General features: G+C 35.7%; 1 protein-coding gene across 1 annotated transcript in view; it reads right to left on the bottom strand.

Moving 5' to 3' along the window:
- The window catches only part of USH2A (usherin), a 391984-nt gene that overhangs the window by 309252 nt on the left and 61329 nt on the right, over positions 1 to 21403 (bottom strand). The window contains exons 10-13 of the mRNA XM_040059986.2: positions 19178 to 19373; positions 18268 to 18398; positions 8528 to 8723; positions 4622 to 5263 (exon numbers count right to left, since the gene is read on the bottom strand). Of these exons, the coding sequence (XP_039915920.1) occupies positions 4622 to 5263; positions 8528 to 8723; positions 18268 to 18398; positions 19178 to 19373 (1165 nt within the window). The remainder of the gene's footprint in view (positions 1 to 4621; positions 5264 to 8527; positions 8724 to 18267; positions 18399 to 19177; positions 19374 to 21403) is intronic.

Here is a 21403-nt window from a genome sequence, read left to right as displayed (position 1 = left end):
TCTTAATGATGCTGTTCCACTTGCATAATTTATTTTATGTATGGACTTATTTCATTCTTATAATTTCTTGCTGATCAGAAAACAATTCAAGTAATGGCATGCTAGTAAAAATATAATTACATAAGTTTCCAAAACATTTTCTGGTTTTACCTGATTATTAATAAACTTTCAACTTTTTCTTTTTTTTTTTAGTTCCCCCCCCCCCCACAAGTGGCTCTTCTCTTTATTTTTCCCCCTCCCCCCTTGAAGTGGTAGTTTATTAAAAATGTAGCAATGCACGTGAGCTCTGCAAACGATCCTGATGCCACGGTATCAAGAGACACTAGACAACAACAAGTACCTATCTTGGAACATGAATCCTAAAACAGGCCCATTGATAGGAGTTTCTATCTCCCTTAGCTGGTTGCTATTAGTTATTATTGTACAACTTCAATAGAAAAATTTCAGCTGCTAGTGTGATATGCAGCATTTGCACAGACTTCTCAGACACTTGCCCTCTCTCCAGATCAAGTTTAATCAGTAGTTTCTTAGTCATGTTCTCAGCTACTGAACATTTTTTGCTGTCCAATAACTTCCCGATGTCCTGCTTTATAATAAGGAGCCCAAAATTGTATCGTAACATGTCATATTGCCCAAGGCCTTATTATTTGTCTTACAAGAGATAGCTCTATATATACACCCCTAGGGTGGTATTCTCTGTCTTTGCAGCAGTGCTGCACTGTGAGCTCATATCCAAATAGCAGAGGAACTAAACAAATTGAAAACATTAGAATTTTACTGCTCAAATCTTTGTTCAAGTTTAGCCTCTGGTCCTCGGTGAGATAAATCTCAAGTGGACAGTGAAGTGATATCAGTCTCCAGTTAACATACATTCGCATCATAAAAAACCACGCTGTTGGCACTTTATTCCAGAGAGGCCCCAAACTGAGGCAGCACAGAGAGCAAATAGCCTGAAGTTATTAGTGAGGCAACATGTATTATCTCCTGCTGCACTTCTCTGCGCGCTGCAGTGCCCATCCTGTGCATAAATAGAGGAGACCATTTCCCAGCAATGTCACTCCTGAGCACAATGAACGACTCCACTCGAAGAACCTAACAGGAAGGCTGGAAACAAGTTTAGGCTTTGGACTCGTGCAGAAGGTCAAAGCACTTCTGCAGGACCCACTTTATAGTTGCAGTAAATGATAAGCACTCAGGCTAAACCGGATACTTGTCCATCTGAAATTATGCATAGAAGTATGATTCTGTGATTCTTTTGTAAAAAGTGACATCTAAGAGAAGTCTATAATGGGCAAATAAACACGTCGCTAGAAAATAAATTAATTTTCCCTGAGCAGGCTCAATTATACAGCATATATGTTTTTATCATAGCAGTGAAATTACTAATTAAAATCTACACGATAGTGTTAAACATCCTGGCTCTCCTACAGCCACACTGACTAATCCATGTAGAGTAGTGAAGGATTTGGTAGGATATTTTTTATTATCATCTTTTAGAAACACTCTAAAAGTTGAAGTAACAGGCAAAGGCAAAACTTTTTTTGAAAGTGAGGGATAGGAAAATGCAAAAAATTTCTTCTCCCAACTAATTTGTAAGTGAATTACCATGATCAAATGTAGAGGAAAAAGAGGAAACATGAGATTAGAAATTCACACTGTTTGTCATAATCATTATTATTTACTTTCACCATCTACAATTTGCCTCCATCTAGGAAAGAGTAACAACTTAATGCAAGCTTAATTTACAGCAAGGTTAGAAGGGCTCATAAAAGTTGCTTTATGAAGGATCCACTGTTGTGTAATAGAGCCAATTTCCAATTTTAAGACAGCCACCGCAAATCTCTCTGAGATCTATGTATGTAACTAGTATTAGGCTTATTCTTAGAATTTTTTCCAATTCAACCATAACTGATCACATTTGTCAATCAAACACACTTTTCAAAAGGAAGAATGAAAGTCATAGCAAAGTATTCAGCTTCTTTTTTTTAATCATCCTCTTAGCATTTCTCCCACTGTACAGAGAAGGAATACATGACCAATTCCTTGGCACTTTTGCATGCTTACCATCTATGGCAGTAAAGCTCATTTTTAACCACAGGCTGGGCTTCAAAATGCACAGTTAACCACAGTAGCAATGTCGTCACAAGATAATTCACATTCTTCTGGCCAAGAGAGGTAGTATGTACATAAACCCTCAGTACTGGTGCCCGGACACACATCCTACATGTTACTTCTCATCTTTTCCATACTATGTAGCATTCTATGCAAACCTGTGGTTATGGAGTAAAGAAATTACAAAACAAAATGCTGCTTTTACAGCTTTGCTGCTCTCGTAACAAGATCCAAGACCTGTGTTGGATAGGATTTGTGTGGCACAAATCCCACTCATCAACACGGTTCCAGAATGAGGCAGGGACAAAATGCTCACAATGATTTGGGGGCTGAAGAGAGCCTGTGTTTCAACCAATGCAACCTAGGACATCTCAAAAGCAAGTTTCTGTACAAGGAAAAACTGCTCTTTCATTTTGATTCATGCTAGAATCAAGCATTCCTCTCTGCATACACCATTAGTTTAAAGAAAAAATAAATATACATCAATCTACCAAAATGTTACTTGTATGAAAACAGACTGGAAAACAGGAGGTCATGGATACAGCCTAACAGATGAAACACATGGCTGAACGTGCCAAAAAGAGATTTAAGAAAAACAATCTCCCTATCAACAATTTCCAAAAGCTACAACCAGCTTGACCTTTTCTCAATTGACAACTCTTCCTGCATTAAGATTTTGGCAACCATTGGAAACTTCTTGGATTTTATCAAAGCACATAAAAGATATGCTACACTGGGATATTATTTTAAATGCAACTTTACTTGTATCATAGACTTGAAATATCCCAACAGACTCAGAAATCCTTCGTATGTTTTCCTGGCTGCCAGTATTCACTCCTTTCTGTTTGTTTTAATTAGGCTGTGATGGCTACGTATACACTTAGAGTACATTTTCATATACATCTGGAGTATGTATTCTTATCCTTGTCCCAAGACAATGTCATGGGACATGTTTACAGTACTTGAAACCAATTAAAATCTTCTATATGGAAGATTTTTATATCCTTCTTTGTTTTGGAGAAAAGTCTCTTTTGGCACATACTAACAAAGAATATTTATACAGAAGTCAGAAATATTAAACATCTAAATGAGCTCTCACTGAAACAGTGAAAATAGCACAGCTCATTGTGCTTTTCTAAGATCAATACAGTGCTTTTACAAATATAAGAATTTACACTTTCACCCGCAGCACAGAGCTCAGCACATACATGCTTATAGCTAATAGTTAGAAAATTTAAAAATATTACTTACACAAATACTTTTTTTAATTATTTCTGGTTTTACCAGGAATTATTGTGGGACTATTCCTCTGAGGGCCATGTAAGCTTTTCTACAAACCAGCCTGTTCACACTATCAATTAAACCTTTTTAAACCATTTAGTTCTGCATAAACCCTGGCCTTTCTTTTCCAAGGACAAGGGCGGTCACTGACTCGGGGAGCCTTGACATCACTCCTCTGCCGATCTCTGATTAAGTGGCTGCTACAGAGGGTCAAATATAGCTGCTATAGCAGGTCAAATAGCACTGGAGGAGGAACTAAGAAAAACAGAATGTTGCCTTATTTATTAGTATATGTACCTAAAATAATTTAAATGAAAGCATTTTAAAAAATACTTAATGGAGGTTAAGCAGCTTTTTTAACCTCTGTTCAAATTATTGAATGGCATATTAAAACCAGTGGAGCTATAATGTACCTTTTTAATGTGACCTGCTACTTGAATAAATTGCATATGTATTTAACTTGAACTAAATCTATCTGGTTAATATTATGATGAAAGGTAGGTTACCATTACCTATAGTTTCACTTTATCCACCTACTTTTTAAAACAAAAACATTGATACATAACTACAGAGCTCCCCAGTTATGATAGACTTTTAAACTCTGTTTAAAAATACGGCACAAAATCTTGAACCAATATGTAGCAAACTGCAAATATCACCTACTTGTAGGGCCAAACTGTAAGCAGTCCTTGTGCAAGCCAGCACAACCCCAAAACATCAAGGCAGGTGAATGCTTTCTAAGTGGCACATTTGCCAGCCTCATCAAAGTTTAAGCAACCATCTCTGCGCCTCCTGCCATGCTCAGCTTTATGCATGAAGTGTCCTTCCTGAAGAGCATGCACTCTGCCTTCCAAAACCACATTTTTCATTATGAGGATAGCTGCTATTCATTAGATTATGCCAATTTACCTCTTATTCAGGGATTGGGACATGATAATTTGTATATTTTTCTCGATATCTAGAAGTAGCCTAGCTTTGTTTTGGACACGTTGAAACTGCAGTAATAGTACAAATTATACAACATCTGCAAAGAGAATAAATATTTGATGGTGATTAGGAAAATAATGTGTTGTTCTCACAGAGTTAGGAAGAAATGGAAAAATGATTATAACATATGTCAGAGACATGTCAGACATGAAGCTGTCTAAACACATTAAAAACTGTATGAGATGATAACAAACAAAGCAAAACTTACTACACCAAATCAATTGTCTTCCAATTTCCTTACCTGGTTTACACTCATCACACCTTCTCCCCTGGCGCTGAGGCAGACAGACACACTGCCCAGAAACATGGTCACAAACTGTTCCTGCTAACGTGCCCAGAGCGTCACAGTCGCAGGGCTGGCAGCCGCGGGCGTTGCTCACGCTGAGGTTGTACGTCTGCAGCATGCACTGACTGCACCGAAGGCCAGTCACACCAGCTTTGCAAGGACATTGTCCTGTCGATTTGTCACAAAGCAGAGAGCCATTTACTGTCCCTGCCTTCTCGCAGTTACATGGCAGACAAAGGAAGGAGTGACCTTTCTGCACTCTGTGGTACCCATCCAGGCACTCGTTGCAGCGCCTTCCCCCAATATTTGGTTTACACGCACACTGCCCCGTCCTCGCGTCGCACACGGTTCCCGAAATCGACCCTGCAGCATCACATTCGCAAGCCTTACAACCAGTTACATCCAGCCCATAGAAGTTGTCCATGCAGGTGTCACAGAGAAGCCCTTTCACTCGTTCTTTACAATTGCACTGCCCAGAGAGAGGGTTGCAGAATTGGCTCACTGAGCCGTGGCTGTTGCACCAACAAGGCTCACATCCATCTTCATTAGAATATCTGAGAGCTTTAAATCCAAAATTGCAACTATCACACCTCAGACCTGGAAAGAGAAAAGGAATTAATTAAAAAAAAAAAAAAAAAATCTTGAAAGCAATTAATTTCATTTTTAAAAACGGTAAGTATCCTACACATGGAATAAAAAAAAAAGAGAGGGAGGACTGATATACTTCACCGGCATCATTAACAGGAGTGACAAGGCTGCACAAATCAATTGAATAACTGTGGCATCCCAAAAATCTGTTTACTTTTCCAATTTGTTTCAGAAGCAATGCATTTCTGCTGGCTTCTCAATACAATTTAAGATACTTCTGCAAGAGATTCTTTGTAACATTTCTAAGACAAAGCAGAATTAATCTCTTTGTCCCCCAGAATGGCACTTGTTGCACAATCAATGCCTATGTGAACTCTTCACCCTATATTGTAGAAATGCAATACACAGAGAATTGCACTGGGCTCACAATCTGTTCTGATTATAGATTTATATATTGTATTAAAAACATTAAATATACACTAGGACAGCACAAGTTAAACTATAACAAATTATTTGCTTAACATCGTACTTCAGTTTTATCATTGATTGCATTCATGTTAGTCTTTATTGTTAGCCCTTACTGAAAGCAGAAAATATTTTCCATAATCCAAAATGAAATATTTTTATCTAAACGTATGATTTAGTTAACTCCTGCAGTACATTAAAATAGAAACTGTTTTCTTCATGCTTCATCCTGTAGTTTTATTAGCTTTGTTTTCAAAGTCAATGCTTGCTTTATCCCTGCCCCAAGGGATGGCATTTATATGTTAGTTTATAAAATGTACATTACAAGAAAGCAAACTAGATTATTATATGAAAAATGCAAATTCAGTTATGTATTTTTCCCTTGCAGTGGCAAAATCATTCACTATGAAGCTATGACTTAATTGTTTCACATAGCAAAATATAAACACAATCTTCCATCAAAATATTGTCGTGATTTAAAAAAAAATACAAAACCATACAAAAATACATCCAGCAACTTACATGTAGAAAAATAAAACTAAAAATGGTAGGGAATGCATTATATATATGGATGAAAACTCAAAAAACTCCAACAGAAGGCGAGTTCTTCTAACAGTGATGAATGACTCACCTAAGGCATATCATTTAATTTCAATAAGGAAAATAAAAAAGGACCACTATTGCTGCAAATTTTAAAAATAACTGTATTGTTAACAAGAATTATGACTCATTTTGAACTATTAAAATTGGTCTACATGGATTCATATCATATCAGTTTTAAAAATATGCGCAGTGCTTATTTGAATATGCCATACATATTCCTGACAGGTAATCTATTCCTAACGATACTGAGGAAGGCCTACAGGGCATCACATTCAATGTTAACAAGTACAGGGGAGTTAGCACGCTTGGCATTTAATTCACATTCTTCTACCTTTTTACTCTAGATGAATGACCTACTTTAATAAAATTATTGGTGCTAATGTATTTTACTGGTGATAGAATCATTAGTAAGATTTAACAGTTGTGTTAACTCTAACAGTTCATGTTTCATAACATTGCAGTCCATAGTTGCATTTTTCTGTTACCATGTTTGTTTAACTAGATATAACGGCAACAGACAGATTGCTCTAAAAACCAGTTTAGAAATCCGAAGAGGAAAGTTCCTTGGTAAGTTTGCTGCACATGTTTCAATATACAGAAACTTATTAAAAATTGGTTTGGAAAACAAAAAAGATAACTTAGCCTGGAAAGAATTAGATCTTTATCCTGCAAACAATCACTTGCATAACTACAGCCCCCCATCATTGCTACAGATAAGTACAAAAAGCACAGATACACAGATCTATTTTTTTTAAAACAACTATTTCAGTGAAAATAAAAACAATTTTTAATGTTTTCATCACAGGGAGAAAATGTAATATGTCGATAACCAAATATGTGAGAACCAGACTGTGCATTTCTTGTCTGCCAAACTGTCACCAAATTAAAAAAGTGTTTTTCACAGGTTCAAACATCAAATGTGGAAAAAGAATATATAATTAAGAATGCTCTGAAGTCCTTTTTCTTGAAGGTAGAGAAAGGATTTAAGATGCACAGAGGTTTTCTACTCTTAGCACCCTTTTCACGGTATGAAAAATACAGCATTCCACAGGAAAAAGGAATGAAACTGTTCAGGCTTCAATCTGTTTAGAGGTATTTTCATTAATTGTTGTTATTCTGCATTTTCTTCTTTCTTCTAATTTCCAAAAGCAACAAAGACAACATTAAATATGAGTCAACATTTACAACTGAGAGTGTATATAATATCAAATATATTAACATGTACTTGAACATTATTAATGCAACCCAGAACCTGGTTAGGGTGAAGAAAAAAATAGATTACTAATTCTGTTAATAACAAAGCAGAAGAGGAATTTTTCTTTTTGAGACATATGTATAGACTGAGACATGTACAGTTACCATGCAAGGCTCACTTTATCAGGAAATTCTCCTTGCATAATATTCCCATACATCAACATTTCAAAGTGTATTATATATACTGTGTATTTTGGGCACTTGATAAATTTTGTCCTTATGTGGCTGTGGCTCCCCTCAAATATGCTGGAAGTAATAAATTGCTATAATCAAATCTAATTTCTGAAAAATACCTGTGGGAGTAACAAACAAAAAAGCACGTCTTGTGAAAAAAATGATAAATAACACAGAAGGTAGCAGTTTATTATAATCAGCTTGGCATTGAATTACAAAATTAAAATTATGTGGCCCTTGATAACTAACCCTAGCTATGTACATGATCTGTGGAATTATGTTGACTTATTTTGCATTTCATAGGAACAGTTCAAAGAAACATAATAGAAAAAAATTGATAGATTTATCACAAAGGACCCTGTAGCACAGAATACTTTGAGAAAAAAATCCATTTATTTTGGTCTATTAAGAAAACTAGCATGGAAACGATTTGCTTAGAACTCATTAAGTACAAAACACATTGAAAAAGTGCTAATTTCCTACAAGAAACATCTACACAGTAAGCAAATTACATTATTTCTGTGACTTATTAGTATGGAGCTATGTAAGTTAACGTAGCTATGTCATAAAGAAACTTCTAAAGGGTTGATTAAACTAAGCTTCAAGCTGTAGTTTGATAGAATTATTAAATTAATAATTTTTCAACAGTTAATTTCATTCATTTTTGCAATCTGCCTTCAGCAAAGAAGCTTTCTATACCTTCCATTTAGAAACCAAGTGTGTTTTATTTCCAGAGAAAACAAGAAAAATGGCTCTGAACTCTTGCATTACACATACCAATAACATTTGCTTTGCACTTGCACTGTCCTGAATTTTGGTGACAGGTAATATCTCCATTGACTGTCCCAGAGGTATTACAGTTACAGGGACTGCAGCCATCAGGGTTTGACTGTTGCAGATTGTAGAATCCTTCCTGGCACTGATTGCATTGTCTGCCAGACACATGTCTCTTACAATTACACTGGCCTCCAATCTAGAAAGATACAAAATATTATAGAATGATGAACATATCTATTTTTAGATGATACATTCATTAGCAACAAGAATGGGAGTATGAGTTGGGGAGGAGAAAATTTTAAATGGAACAGAAAAAAAATAAGCCTGAGAGCATTTTTTTTTAATTTGTTGAGAGAGAGGAGAAAAGAGAAATATTGAACAGACTGTAACTATTCAACTTTTAAACAGAGTTTAAAAGTCCTGTTCTTTCAAAACAGAAGGGAGAAAGAAGCGAGTAAACAATGCAGCTGTATTTACCATCTGGACAGAGAACCTGCAAAGAATATTTACAAAATTGCATGGTAGATATGGTGACTTCTATTAAAATGAATACTTTTTTGAATCACAGTTACCGCAAAGAACTATGATCTTCAAAGGTCAAGATTCATTTTTTGTTCTGCCCATACACTTTTTTAGTGAAAATGTTAGTTAGATAAGAATGAAGACAAATTGAAGGTTTTTCTTCCTGATTACTCATCCAAGGTACATTTCCTCTCACTTTTCTGAAGGATGTGATCCAACAGCTCAGCAACTGGAACCCTGTCCCTCTTTTCTTGGTTCAGCTGGAGTCCAAACCATTCCTCCTCAGTGGAGGAATGTAAAGGTCCTCACCCTCTCCCTAAACACATAGCATTGCTATTCAGAAGGAGCTGATGCATCCTCCGTTATGTCTGGACCATACTCCATGTACTGGGAGTACGAGTCTCACATCTCGTGCAAGAATAAAGGGCTCCTGAAAAGCTACCTCAATTTCAGACCTCTGAAAGCCAGGGAAGAACCCCCATCTCTACATTCATCACTTTCCAATATGGTGAGGAAACCAACCACAGGGAAAGGGCAACAGCACTAGGATGGAGAAACAAAGACACTGGTCAATGCACAACATAAAAACAATCCCAGGGACTCAAAGCAACACAGGTGGGAATTGGCAAAAGGTATGGGATTCATAATCAAGGAACAAAAACTAACTTTTCTAACTGTGTTATAAGGAATTTTCTTTGAGTCAGCGTATTTTTTTCAGTGCAAATATTTACAAATATGAAAAAGTACAGCAATTCAAAACCAGTACTCATCTATGTCATCAACAATTTTCAACAAAGTTCAATGTGCTTTGCTTTTAATTAGCTACTGAAACAAAAATTTCTCTTAACAGTTGCCTTTTTCATCTTTAATCCATGAATCAAGCCAAGCTGAAACAACAGGAGAGACAAAGCTACTGGCAAGTTCCACTTAAACACTATCATCATACCCTCAAATCTAAAATGAAGCTCTAAGCTTTATTAATACAAAATAGAGTATTTCAACATCTAATAGTAAATTCTCAGTGCAGGAAATATTGAACAAAAGTTAGGGAAGCATATACTCCTACCCTTTCTCATAAAAGGGTTCTGTAGTCCATAAAATTTCTTTAATATGACTTCTTGATACAGATACATTACTGACATATCAGCCTTATTTTTCAGGAAGATATGGATATTAAAAAGGCAGGACAACAGCAAGTACAAGAAGAGTTAAAAGACCACAATAGCAGAAAACTCAGCAACAAGGATTTTCAAGTTAATTCCCTTTTAGACTGGATTTGATCTAGATACTTAGTGGCTTTTATCTAGATATTTATTCTCTAGATATAAGAGACCCAGTCATGCATCACAGCCATTCATCAGAGAACTCACATGTGAAAAGCAGCTCTGAGTTTAATCCTAAATGAAGAAAAATACCCAGTTTAATGCATAGCTGTAAAAGAAATGGTTTTTGTGCTAGTGATTGCAGCATACACAGGACGCATACCCAAAAAACTTCGAAGTAATTCCAAAAGTTACCATAAGGAAGGAAAGCATTACACACATAGTGTCATCTTCAATAAGTGAAAGTAAGATCAAAATAGGATAGCTAAATAAGAGAGGATAACCACCACCAAATTTTAAAACTAGAATAAGGCAACACAAAAATGAGCATTTAACAAGCAACATGCCTAAAGCATGAAGGCACAAAAAAAAAAAAAAAAAAAAAAAAAAAAAGAGAGGTCAGAAACAAAGGAAGACTACCAGAGAATCAGGGCAATAAATAATTAAGCAGTATGATTAGCAGATTCAGAGTGGACATCAGAACTTCCCACTAAAAGAGAAGTGCAGCATCCGTAACAGGCTATCCAGAGAGGATTTGGAATTTCTATTCCCAGAGGTATCAAGATTTATCAAGAAAAAAACATGACTGACTGGATACATACTGACAACAATTCTGCTTTGAGGAGGGCAGATGACCAACTAATGCTTTTATGATTACATGCTGCATTCAGGAAAGAGAGCCACAATAAAAATTGCAAAGGAAGCCTTCCACAGCTCCTCACTATGAAAGAGGTACTACCATTCTATATCAGGAATGATTTTAAAGACTGATTTTAAACAAAAGAAGAAAAATATTTTAGCAAAATCTCATGTGTTGAAAAGTGACTAAACATAAGACTAAAGTTCTAGATGAAACAAAATATAACATTACTGAAACACTTAATAATTGCTTAAATCAACACCAGTAAAAGAGAAATAAAATTACATCAATCTCCTTAAAAGACTGTAAGAAAATTTCTGAGATCTACATTCTAGTAGGCTTTTTTGTATAATTATTCTACATTCTGTTAGAAATTAAAATGATATCTTGGAAAAGACTGGTACTTTTTTTCCCAAAGGAAAATCATACTGCATGATACTACTGCATTTCTTTAAGTCAGCAACACCTTAATATATCACATACACTGAACCAAGTGGATGATCAAAAAGTCAAATTAATTTCTACATAAAGAAGTACAAACTTAATGCCTGGGGAAAGCCAACACTGACTATAGGTAGACAGTGATACATCCAAAAGTAGCTATTACCACTCAAGAAAGAAGCTGTTAAAGCTGCTTCATTTCCCCTACAAATCATTTGAAAGCTCTGAAGCAGTTAAAAAGGCGATAGGAATACTGAGATTATCAAGAAAAGAACTAAAAACTACACAGGACGTCTCATTCTGTCATAAAAATCTGGTTTGTACCAACATTTTACATAATTTGTGTATCTGGTTACCCTCTCTAAAATAAGAGGTTACAGAGTGAGTAGAATAAGCAAAGATACAAATGAAGAGACTAAAAACTTCACAGTTTGGAAATAAAGGACAGAAATGAAGGGAATATGTGGCTAGAAAATCATGAGTGTCTTATAGAATTAATATTATTTTTTTTTCCTCAAGTTATGAGACGGAACACCCAGGAAATTCTAAGAAAGTAAACTTAAAGGAATTAATTGCTTAAAAAATTTAGTTGGACTAGTTTCATATGTGGACAACAAACATGTGCTACTCAGATGCAAATCCTGAGTTTAGCTCAGGTAGCCCTAAACCCATAAACAGTTGAAATGTAGAAAAGCACATCTTGGCGGGATCATGCTTCTGGCAATCAGAGAAGATACTGTGCTAGATTAGTCTCATTGCATACAGCAGTGCTGTTCTGACCCTGAATACTTGGAAACCCATGGATAATTGTGAGCAAAGGGCAGGTATTTCCAGGTGCCATGAGTGAAACACATAAAGAAGCTAAAAGAAGCAAAGAATACCAGGATCTTCAGCATAATTTTGTGTCAAGCTATTACAGGAAGCAGTCATTTTCATCACATACACTTGCAGAGAATGTACGTCCCCAAACTTTATCATAACATGGTAAAAAAAATTATGCTTGAAGAATAACTCTTCAAATGGAGAAATCCAGGAACCAGCCAACAAAACCATTTACAGGTCTCCCTGTAACAAGACTATTTGGGCTTAATCTGGGGAGAATTTGATTTAAATCTCAGATTTATAAAATGAGAAATAGGGAAAAACAGTATCTTTAATTTCTTTGTATAGACAGTGAAGCACCAAAATAAGCTGTGAAATGTTTGGCAGTGAATACTGTTCCAAAGAAGCTGAACAAGCTGACAAATGTTTATAATGTTGCAGAAATAGGTGTACCACAGGTTATAACATGGAAATCTACATCAAAATGGGAAGAACAAACCATAATAACTAGATAAAAATCCAAGTGAATTACAAAGGAAAGAGGCTATTTTTGTTATTATTATTATTTCTGTAAATGTAGCTTTCTCTGGAAATCATGGTATTATTGAAAATATTGGCAGCAATGAATATTTAAAGGTTTTGTTAACCAGAATTTCACCAGTTGTTCACTGGAGATATGACCAAAATTTCCTTCCTTCCCCAATTCAAATGTTATTTGCCATTTAAAGAAAAATATTTCTATTTTCTATAACCAGTGCTGGTTATAGAAAAGCAGAAAGCAATCTGTGCTCCTGTTAATTATGCCTGAGAAGCCTGGTTCTGACCCAAACAGTCAGACACAAACAGCCTGTGTATTAACATGACCATCTTGGTACTAAATCACTGATGGAAAATATCTGTCTGGATTGCTCACTCTGAAAATGAACCTGGCCAAGCTTTACTATGGAGTGGTGGTGTGCCTTGGGACCTCATAATTACAATTTTTATTTGATATAGAAAATCACTGATGCTGAGTTCACACGTATCCCTTGTGTCATTCATAATTTACTTACAAAATACACGTTATTCCTATATCCTTGGGGGTAAACAGTTACAAAAGGCATGCCAGCAACCTTGTCCTGCATAAACCATAGCTGCAGACTCATCCTTAATTAGGAACCCAACTACTTAATGTTTCTGAATTTTAGGCGTACTGAGCAGTTCACCTGCTTTAGACTCTTGTGATACCACTCTTTAATGGGGTGACACTTTAACACATTACATCTAGAAGGACAAATTCAAAGTGAAGCCTGTTCAGCAACCCTTCCAGTGTCCTCTTACCAGACTGATACACAGACTCAAAAAGAGATTTAAGGGACAGGACAAAGGGTGGCATATTCTAAAGAATTGTCTTAATTGTTCTTTAGAGTACAGCAAACCGTTCAGCCATAGCACTCACCTAGGAGATATTCAACATGTACATGTCATAGTATCAGAGTATAATTTCTGACTATTTAAACTCTTGTTAGCCATACATATTCTTATATTATAAAATGCAATTTGCTGAAAAAGAATATTTGTCTAAGCCTTTCTGAAAGTTAAAATCAACTCCTTCCCCTTGGATATGCTTGTAATTTCGAATTTCTATTTTTTGGTGTCTGTAACAGAAGCAACATAGTGTCAAAAACATAACCAGAAAGTCTCTCCAATTCTGGACAATAAATGCAACGTGAGGCGGGATCTTACTAAATAAAACAAATAAAGCTGACACTTTTTTCTTTTTCCAAAGTTAACCTCTGATTTTGAAGCCCAAAACACCTGAAAAAATAAGATTCTATAACTGGCCAAGTCATTACTAATTTCTATTATTTACTCTCTACCACAGCAGAAGCACCTTCCCTTGACCCACAGCAAGTTTCAGGGTATTGCAAGACTCAGGGGTACATTTAAGTCTGGCATGAAATTCTTTCAGTTCATCCTGTCATCACCAATTTTGTAATTGATTGGTACCAGTCTCAACATCCTGCCTTTCTGATATAAATGCTAATCATATATTTCTCACTATCTTCCTACTTGATGCAAATCTGGCAAGGACCCCAGCATCCAGCTGTCTGCAGTCCCAGGAAGGGGGAAGCAAGGGGGTTGAGGACTTTTACTTTCTTTTCCTTTTCTCCTGTTTAGGAAATGAGAACGGTACTGTGCGCTGGCTCACACACATAGGTTAATGGTCTGACACCAAATACCTGAGAGTATTTTCAGGATGTCAGCTTTGGGAACTGAAAATTGAATAAGCAGCAATAATGAAGTTCCTTTGCAGTCCCCTGATATCTCTTCTTGTCATCACATATGATGACTTTCAAAAGTCAGTACCTTTCTACTACTTTTGCTCGAAACATAAAATGAGGTATTTACCCTCTGCCCACAACAATCCAAGAGGTGGGAGTGGACCAAATCCCACAGATAAACTCTTACAGAAAACTAGCATTTCTGCTTTATAAAATCCATCTGAAATAAAGCCATAGGATTACTGAACATAAAAAAGCTCATTTTCCCTCATCTTAGCAGTAAGGTAAAGGTCTTCCATTAAAGGAAACACAGGATTCGGAATACACACAGTGTTTGATAACTTAATTTTTTATGGACTCCACCATGCACAATATTTTCCTTGCCACATTTGCATCCTTTTCTCCTTATTCTCTTTGGAATATCTCTTGACTCAAATCCCCTTAATTAATTGCTTTAACCTATGTTCTTTCTCTTGCAACACAATATTCCATTTATTTATTGTCAATCACAATAAACAGGTTGGAATCCACGTAGATGGATAAATGAAAATGGGAATGCTCATTCTAATTTTAGATAAAAGAATTAACTCAGAAATGAATATAGAAATAGAAATACTATTTTCATTTTATGCATATATATATATAAAATTTTTAAAAACCAGTAATTAGGTAGTGTGCAGAAAAGTGAAATCTGTTGAGATAGTTACTCAGTAGCACTGGAATCTGCTTTCATGTGACTCTTCAGGGAAAACAGTAACTGACATTTTGTTCATTTTCTTGCCTTAGAGTTTTCTTGTAAGATGAGGCAATACAGCTGCCACCTTGACAGAAGAAAATTAAGTCTTTGCAATTCTGAACAATAACCTCTGCAGTAATATACAGCTTCCTCAAAACAACAAGTACATGATACATATTTATTTGGCTGTTAAGGGTAAATTTTTAAAAAATCAGCAAAAGCTGAGTAAAGAAAGATAACTAAATTCACTGAGACCAGAATGTTACTTCTAAAGACTAGGTAAAGGCAATAGCAACACTTTCAGGTTTGCCTAAAAACAAATGCCCAGGAAAAGCATGCTTTTCCCCCCCAGCATTATATATGGCTTAATATAACAGAATCACAAAGGGACTACAAGCTGCCATGCCTGATAGAATATGTAAGTATTTGTAGAGCAGTCTGGGTAAAAAGCAGCACAGGACAGGAAAACGAGTAAGGATTTTGATATGAGGGCCAAAAAAACATTAATCTCCAACTAGAGAAAGAATGATCATGTCAGCAGTATTCTGGTAGAACTTTCTCATTTGAGTGTGAATGGTTAGGGAGAAAGGAGGAAGGCAGCCAATTCTTCTTTCACTTAAGACTCAAGCACCCTTAACATTTCATCTGGACTTTCTGATTGTTTTAAATATTTCATGACAAATGCTCACAAAGACAATGCAACCATCCTTTCTACAATGACTAAACCACCATAACCAGCACAGAAGTGGACAAATTTTATCAGGCTGCAGCAATTCTCACTTGTACTCATCAGTCTCAAAGGAAAATCTCACTCTGCCAAAATACCTAACAAATTGCTTGTGGATGCACTGTTACACTACTCTTCTAAAATTCCACCTGTTACCGTAAGCCATAAAGTCACAATTTCGGAGTTTTACTATGTTAGTTTGCACTTTAAAATACAAAGAAAGTCTCTCACTGATTTGTAAGTGGACATGATCTTCAGATGTACAAGAAGTGAGAAACACTGCAGGGAGAATTTCTCCATGCCCACATGCATTTCTCACCAAGGGTAGAGTGCAATAAATAACAGAAGAAGCATAAACTTTTCATGGTTAGTCAAAAGAACCGAGATGGGAGCAATTGTGTTGCTCTTCTACACATCTTGTAAACTATCAGCATGAATAATACTTCATTTGATGAGTGTATGCTTGTTCTGTGTGATTCAGCAGATTCATTTTGTGATTCAATGGATTCATTTCAGAACTCTGTACCTCTTGGAACTTAGTGACAAAACGGCACTTTGCAAAAAAAAAAAAAAAAAAAAAAAAAAAAAGTTGATGATCTGAAGAGAGAGATGAGGTATGCACTAAAAGCATGTTCTGCACCATTTTTGGCAAATTTCCTTGAAAATTATCAATGTGATGTGACAATTAATTTTCATGAGTAGGGTCCTCATTTCTTGTGATTCCATCTTCCACAGGTCAAATTTGGAAACATTTCCTCCAATGATGCCTTCCTATTTCATGTAATTCATTTCAGCCTTTAGTCCTCAGCCTTATTAATCTCTTCTTTAATACCTCTCAATCATTTCTCCCTGTCCAGCTTCTACTGCAGCAATTGATGCTTTATTGAGCAATATGGTCTCCCCCATTTTATCTCCCCGTTCATATTTTCATAGTCAAGCATCATCAACATTCTTGTACATTTAAGCATAAAGCAGCAATCTCTGTAAACTACTGTTCCTCTGATTATTAATCACAGTTAAAGCTGGTGTAGGTTAATATTTCACTATAGACCCTGGATACATAAATTAACATTTCCTTTGTTTCCTCCTGTGTCTTGAAAAATAGTCCTAACGTGATACCTGTGTTTTGCAAACTTTTTTTCCCCACTTCTGTGTTACTGGCAGCATGTGTTACTTCAGAAGATTGGAAATTATAAAATAATTTATCTTTCTAACACAGCAGACTATTTTAAAAAACATACTTTGCTAAATTTGCATGTCACACAGAATATGTGCATGAGTCCTGTGAGGTGCCCTGAGTCAAACTGGGCATGTATCCGTACCTCTGTGATGGTAACTGAGGATGAAAATACAATAGGAACCACAAGAGTTCACTGTTAAATAAAATTCAATGACAAGAGACATATGATGAAAAAAGCCAGAGATTACTTTATGAATAAAAGTGCTGAAAAAAAAAGAGACAGAAAAAGTGGCAATAAGCTGAAGTATTTCTATCACATTTGTCCGCAGAATAAGTTCTACCTTTAAAATAAATTTTGAAACAATTATTTCTTTCCCATTCATAACAAAATTTAGATTTTACCAATGGACAGGACACATGTGAATAGAACACAAACAACAATATATCTTTAGTTTATGTTCAGGATTTTAATCACTTTTCCTGCTTACTTTCCAACATGAACATTTTAAAAGTTACAGATAGATTTATCATTGGACTAGACAGCTTGCATGACAATGAAATCCATTGGCTTTAAAAGCATAGCTGACAGTGTTCTCTTTTCAGCATCACTTTGTGGGCTTCTTTTAATTTTAATGGACTTTACAAATTAAAAGGGAGATCAATCCTTGTCTTATTAGAGGGAAAAGTAGCTTAATTTTAGTTCAATTTCAGGCTCAGCATATTGCTTGAATTTTCAAAACCTTTTAGTAACTTTCAAACAGTACCAAGACTTTTAGAAACATTCAAAACCTAGATGTTTTAACATTACTAAGTGCAGAGGTCGCATCCCAAAACTACTATTCATACAGCATCTTTTATGTCTGTTGCTGATCTAGATGAGTAACTCTTCAGCAGTACATATCAAATTCCTCTCTGTTTTCTCAGCTTTCACATGTCTGATGTAAGTCAATTATCATTTCGAAAAGGCTGAACTTAAGCATTTTTTTAATAGACTAGTTACCATTTGAATACACTTTGTAAAATCTTATGGCTGTCTACTCAGCTGATTGAAACATTTTCTCCTTTTCCTCTATTCAGGCTACTTACATTATCACACAGGAGGCTCTTATTTTTGGTGCCTGTTGCATTACAGTCGCAGGATTTGCAAACATCAATGGCTGAAAGATCTGCACCTGCTTGTCTGTAATGGAAATCCTTGCACAGCTCACAGTTCCTTCCTGCATGAAAGAAAGGTTATGCATTATGGTTTCCAATTCATTAAAATTAGCTGTATAATTCAAAATTAAAGACTATTCCTTTGAGAGAATTCTATAATTTTCAGGACGTCCATTTTAATGCACCTTTCATCTCTACCTGCCAATTTAGTGATCCAGAGCATATGAAACAATGAACCTGTTACAAACTATGTTTTACTCCATTAAACTTCCATCTGTTATATAATACCACACTTATATAAAAGCTGTGCCATGCAAATGCCTATACATTATTTTTGGAAAAATTGAACCTGAAACTTTTTTTATCTTTACTAGATAAAGCTAAGAAAACTGAAATAGAAGAGAATTTTTTAACAAGTATTCAAATTTACTACCTACATTGAAAGAGATTTATTTAGTAAGCAAGAAACTAACATTAGAGCAAAATTTGACAACCATTTTAGATGTTGTCTGTTAAACTGGTCCAATAAGAATATACTTTGGATGTAAATGCTCTAGCACATGTAATGGAAATACCCTTGAAATGACATATTTTAATTATTTATTTGAATGTGTTTTGCATGAAAGTTTTTACACAAGATTGGCTTAAATTTTACAGTATTTTCCCATGGCTTAGGAGCTGACACCACTGTTGTTACTGCACTGTCTGAATAGTTGAAAAATACATATACATACATAAATTCTCATTGGACTGTCAGCCATTGAGCATTACTAATTCCAGCTGACATAAGACTTAGTCAAAAAGGAACTGTAAAATAAACTGACCATTCTCTTTGACTTACCAGTTGTGTTGTGCTGACAGTTATCACACACTCCACCACCACCCCGGTGGTGTTCCTGAGGAAAAGGATCCATTGCTAAGTCATAGCGGCAGCTTTCTGCATGGCCATAACACTGACATGGTTTGCAGTTATAGGCATGAACTTGGTCACCTGGGCGAAAAGGCTTGTCATTGTACAATGGCAAACAGCGATCACACTGAAATAAATCAGAAATAAAAGGAAATGCTGCTTCTTAGACATGAATATTTCTTCACCTCATGAGTTTACTATTAGATTCCCTATGTTCGTATTTTTTCTATGTGTTTTACCCAATTTAAATGTTACTAATATTTGGCTTAGGCAAAATGTGAGAAAGCACAAAGGGAAATAACAAATCCAACATTTTAATTATAATTTAACCTTTTAAAATCACTTTAAAAACAGAGTAAAACCAAGGAAGGTGGGCAGAACAAAATTTTAAGAATTTAGATACTCAACACAGGTTAATGTTCTGATGTTCTGATTCACTTAAACCTTTAAAAACAAAATTATGTTTGCTATGTTTAAGGCACAGAAGACATTCACCTAATCTGTTCATTTGGATGTATTTTAAACAATGTTCTTGTAGTTTCTAACATTGTAATAACTGTAGTTCATGGCACTACCATTTGACCTCGTGAGTGAAACAAAAGAAACAAAATACATTGCAATCATCATTTCTGTTTTTCAGAAGGAATTTAAATGCTTCAAAATAAGTTGCTTCTGTTAAGTATTTGCTCATCTTTCTTCATGGTTGTTATTTCAAGCATCATTATAATTATTTGTTGTTTTTTAGTATGTCTATATCACCTAAACACTGAAAACTATGGAAATTGTATTCAAGTTTCTAAACTGTTTCACTCACAGCTGGTGCTGGTAAAGCATCATCTGTAAAATAATTTGAACTAAAAGCCATAAGCTTAAGAGTCGAAGAACTGCAGACCAGTCACAAATTATAACAAAAGCCACTTGGGAGAAAAAATAAAATCGTAAGAATTTATCTATTGAAATTTAATTTTAATATACTAAATAAAAAGTAAGCAATAAGATAGCAATAATAGTTGCACCTTTATCTAATCTGTTAAAAACAAACCAAAACCTCACTATATCACCACAGCGAGAGAAAAAAGGAGTTTTCAGGATGAAAATTAGCAGGATGTCACTTGAGAACTTGAACTCTGACCTTTGTTCATCAGAGCAATAGCTGCCTAATCGTGGTTATCTCACTTTAAGTGCGCTAAGGGCAACACCTTGACCATAACTCTTCACAAGGTACACAACTCTAACTTATTCAATTTCCTCATTTACATCCATGTCCCCTCTCTCTCTGAATTGAGAAAAATCAGCATTACACAACATTACACAGCACCCAACAACATGAGACGAGAGGGTTCATTCAGGCATGGCACAACCTGGGAAGCATAACAAAGAAACAAGCTACCAGCCAAGCTATCCAGCGCATGCAGCTCCCTCCTCCCAGCATGTCTATGGAAATATGTCCTCCTTGAAAGAAAAGAGTGCAGGAATAGCTATCAACCTGCCAGCCCTGAGTTTCCATTTGTGCATGGCCAGCCACACAGCAGCTGAAAGCATTCATCATCTCATTTCAGATTTAATCTTGGATCAGTTACTTATGCACACCTGTGCTTGCACCTATTGTTAAATGACACACAAGCAGGAAGGAGTATGAGAGAAGAAGATGGCATCTGATTACATAGCAAGGAGCCTCTTTGAAACATCTCTTGTTCTGTGACTTTTAAAACTTTGACAAAACTTTTAAGAATCATAGAATTACTAAATTTGAAAAAGTTCATCAAGGTTTTTAGATCATCAAGTTCAACTATTAACCCGACTCAGAGACTCACCACGAAACCACGTCCCTGAAAGCCACATCTACGCACGCCTAAAGATTTCCAGGGTACAATGATTCCATCACTTTCCCTGGGTAGCCTCTTACAATTGCTGGCAACCCTTTCACTGAAAAAATTTTTCCTATTATCCAATCTAAACTTCCTCTAGCCGAACTTGAGACTATTTGGTCTTGTTCTATCACTTATTAGCTGGGAGAAGAGATTGACTCCCCCAATCTACAACCTCCTTTGCAAAAAAGCAATCATTCAGAAGTTGGCAATGAGTGTGAAACGTTTCTCTTTCTTGCAGTTGCCACACCTGCCTGCAATAAAAAGGAGCACTGGATCCCCACATCAC

The sequence above is a fragment of the Hirundo rustica genome, chromosome 3 (assembly GCF_015227805.2).
Source record: "Hirundo rustica isolate bHirRus1 chromosome 3, bHirRus1.pri.v3, whole genome shotgun sequence".
Classification (NCBI taxonomy): domain Eukaryota; kingdom Metazoa; phylum Chordata; class Aves; order Passeriformes; family Hirundinidae; genus Hirundo; species Hirundo rustica.
This window is presented reverse-complemented; position numbering and strand designations above follow the sequence as displayed.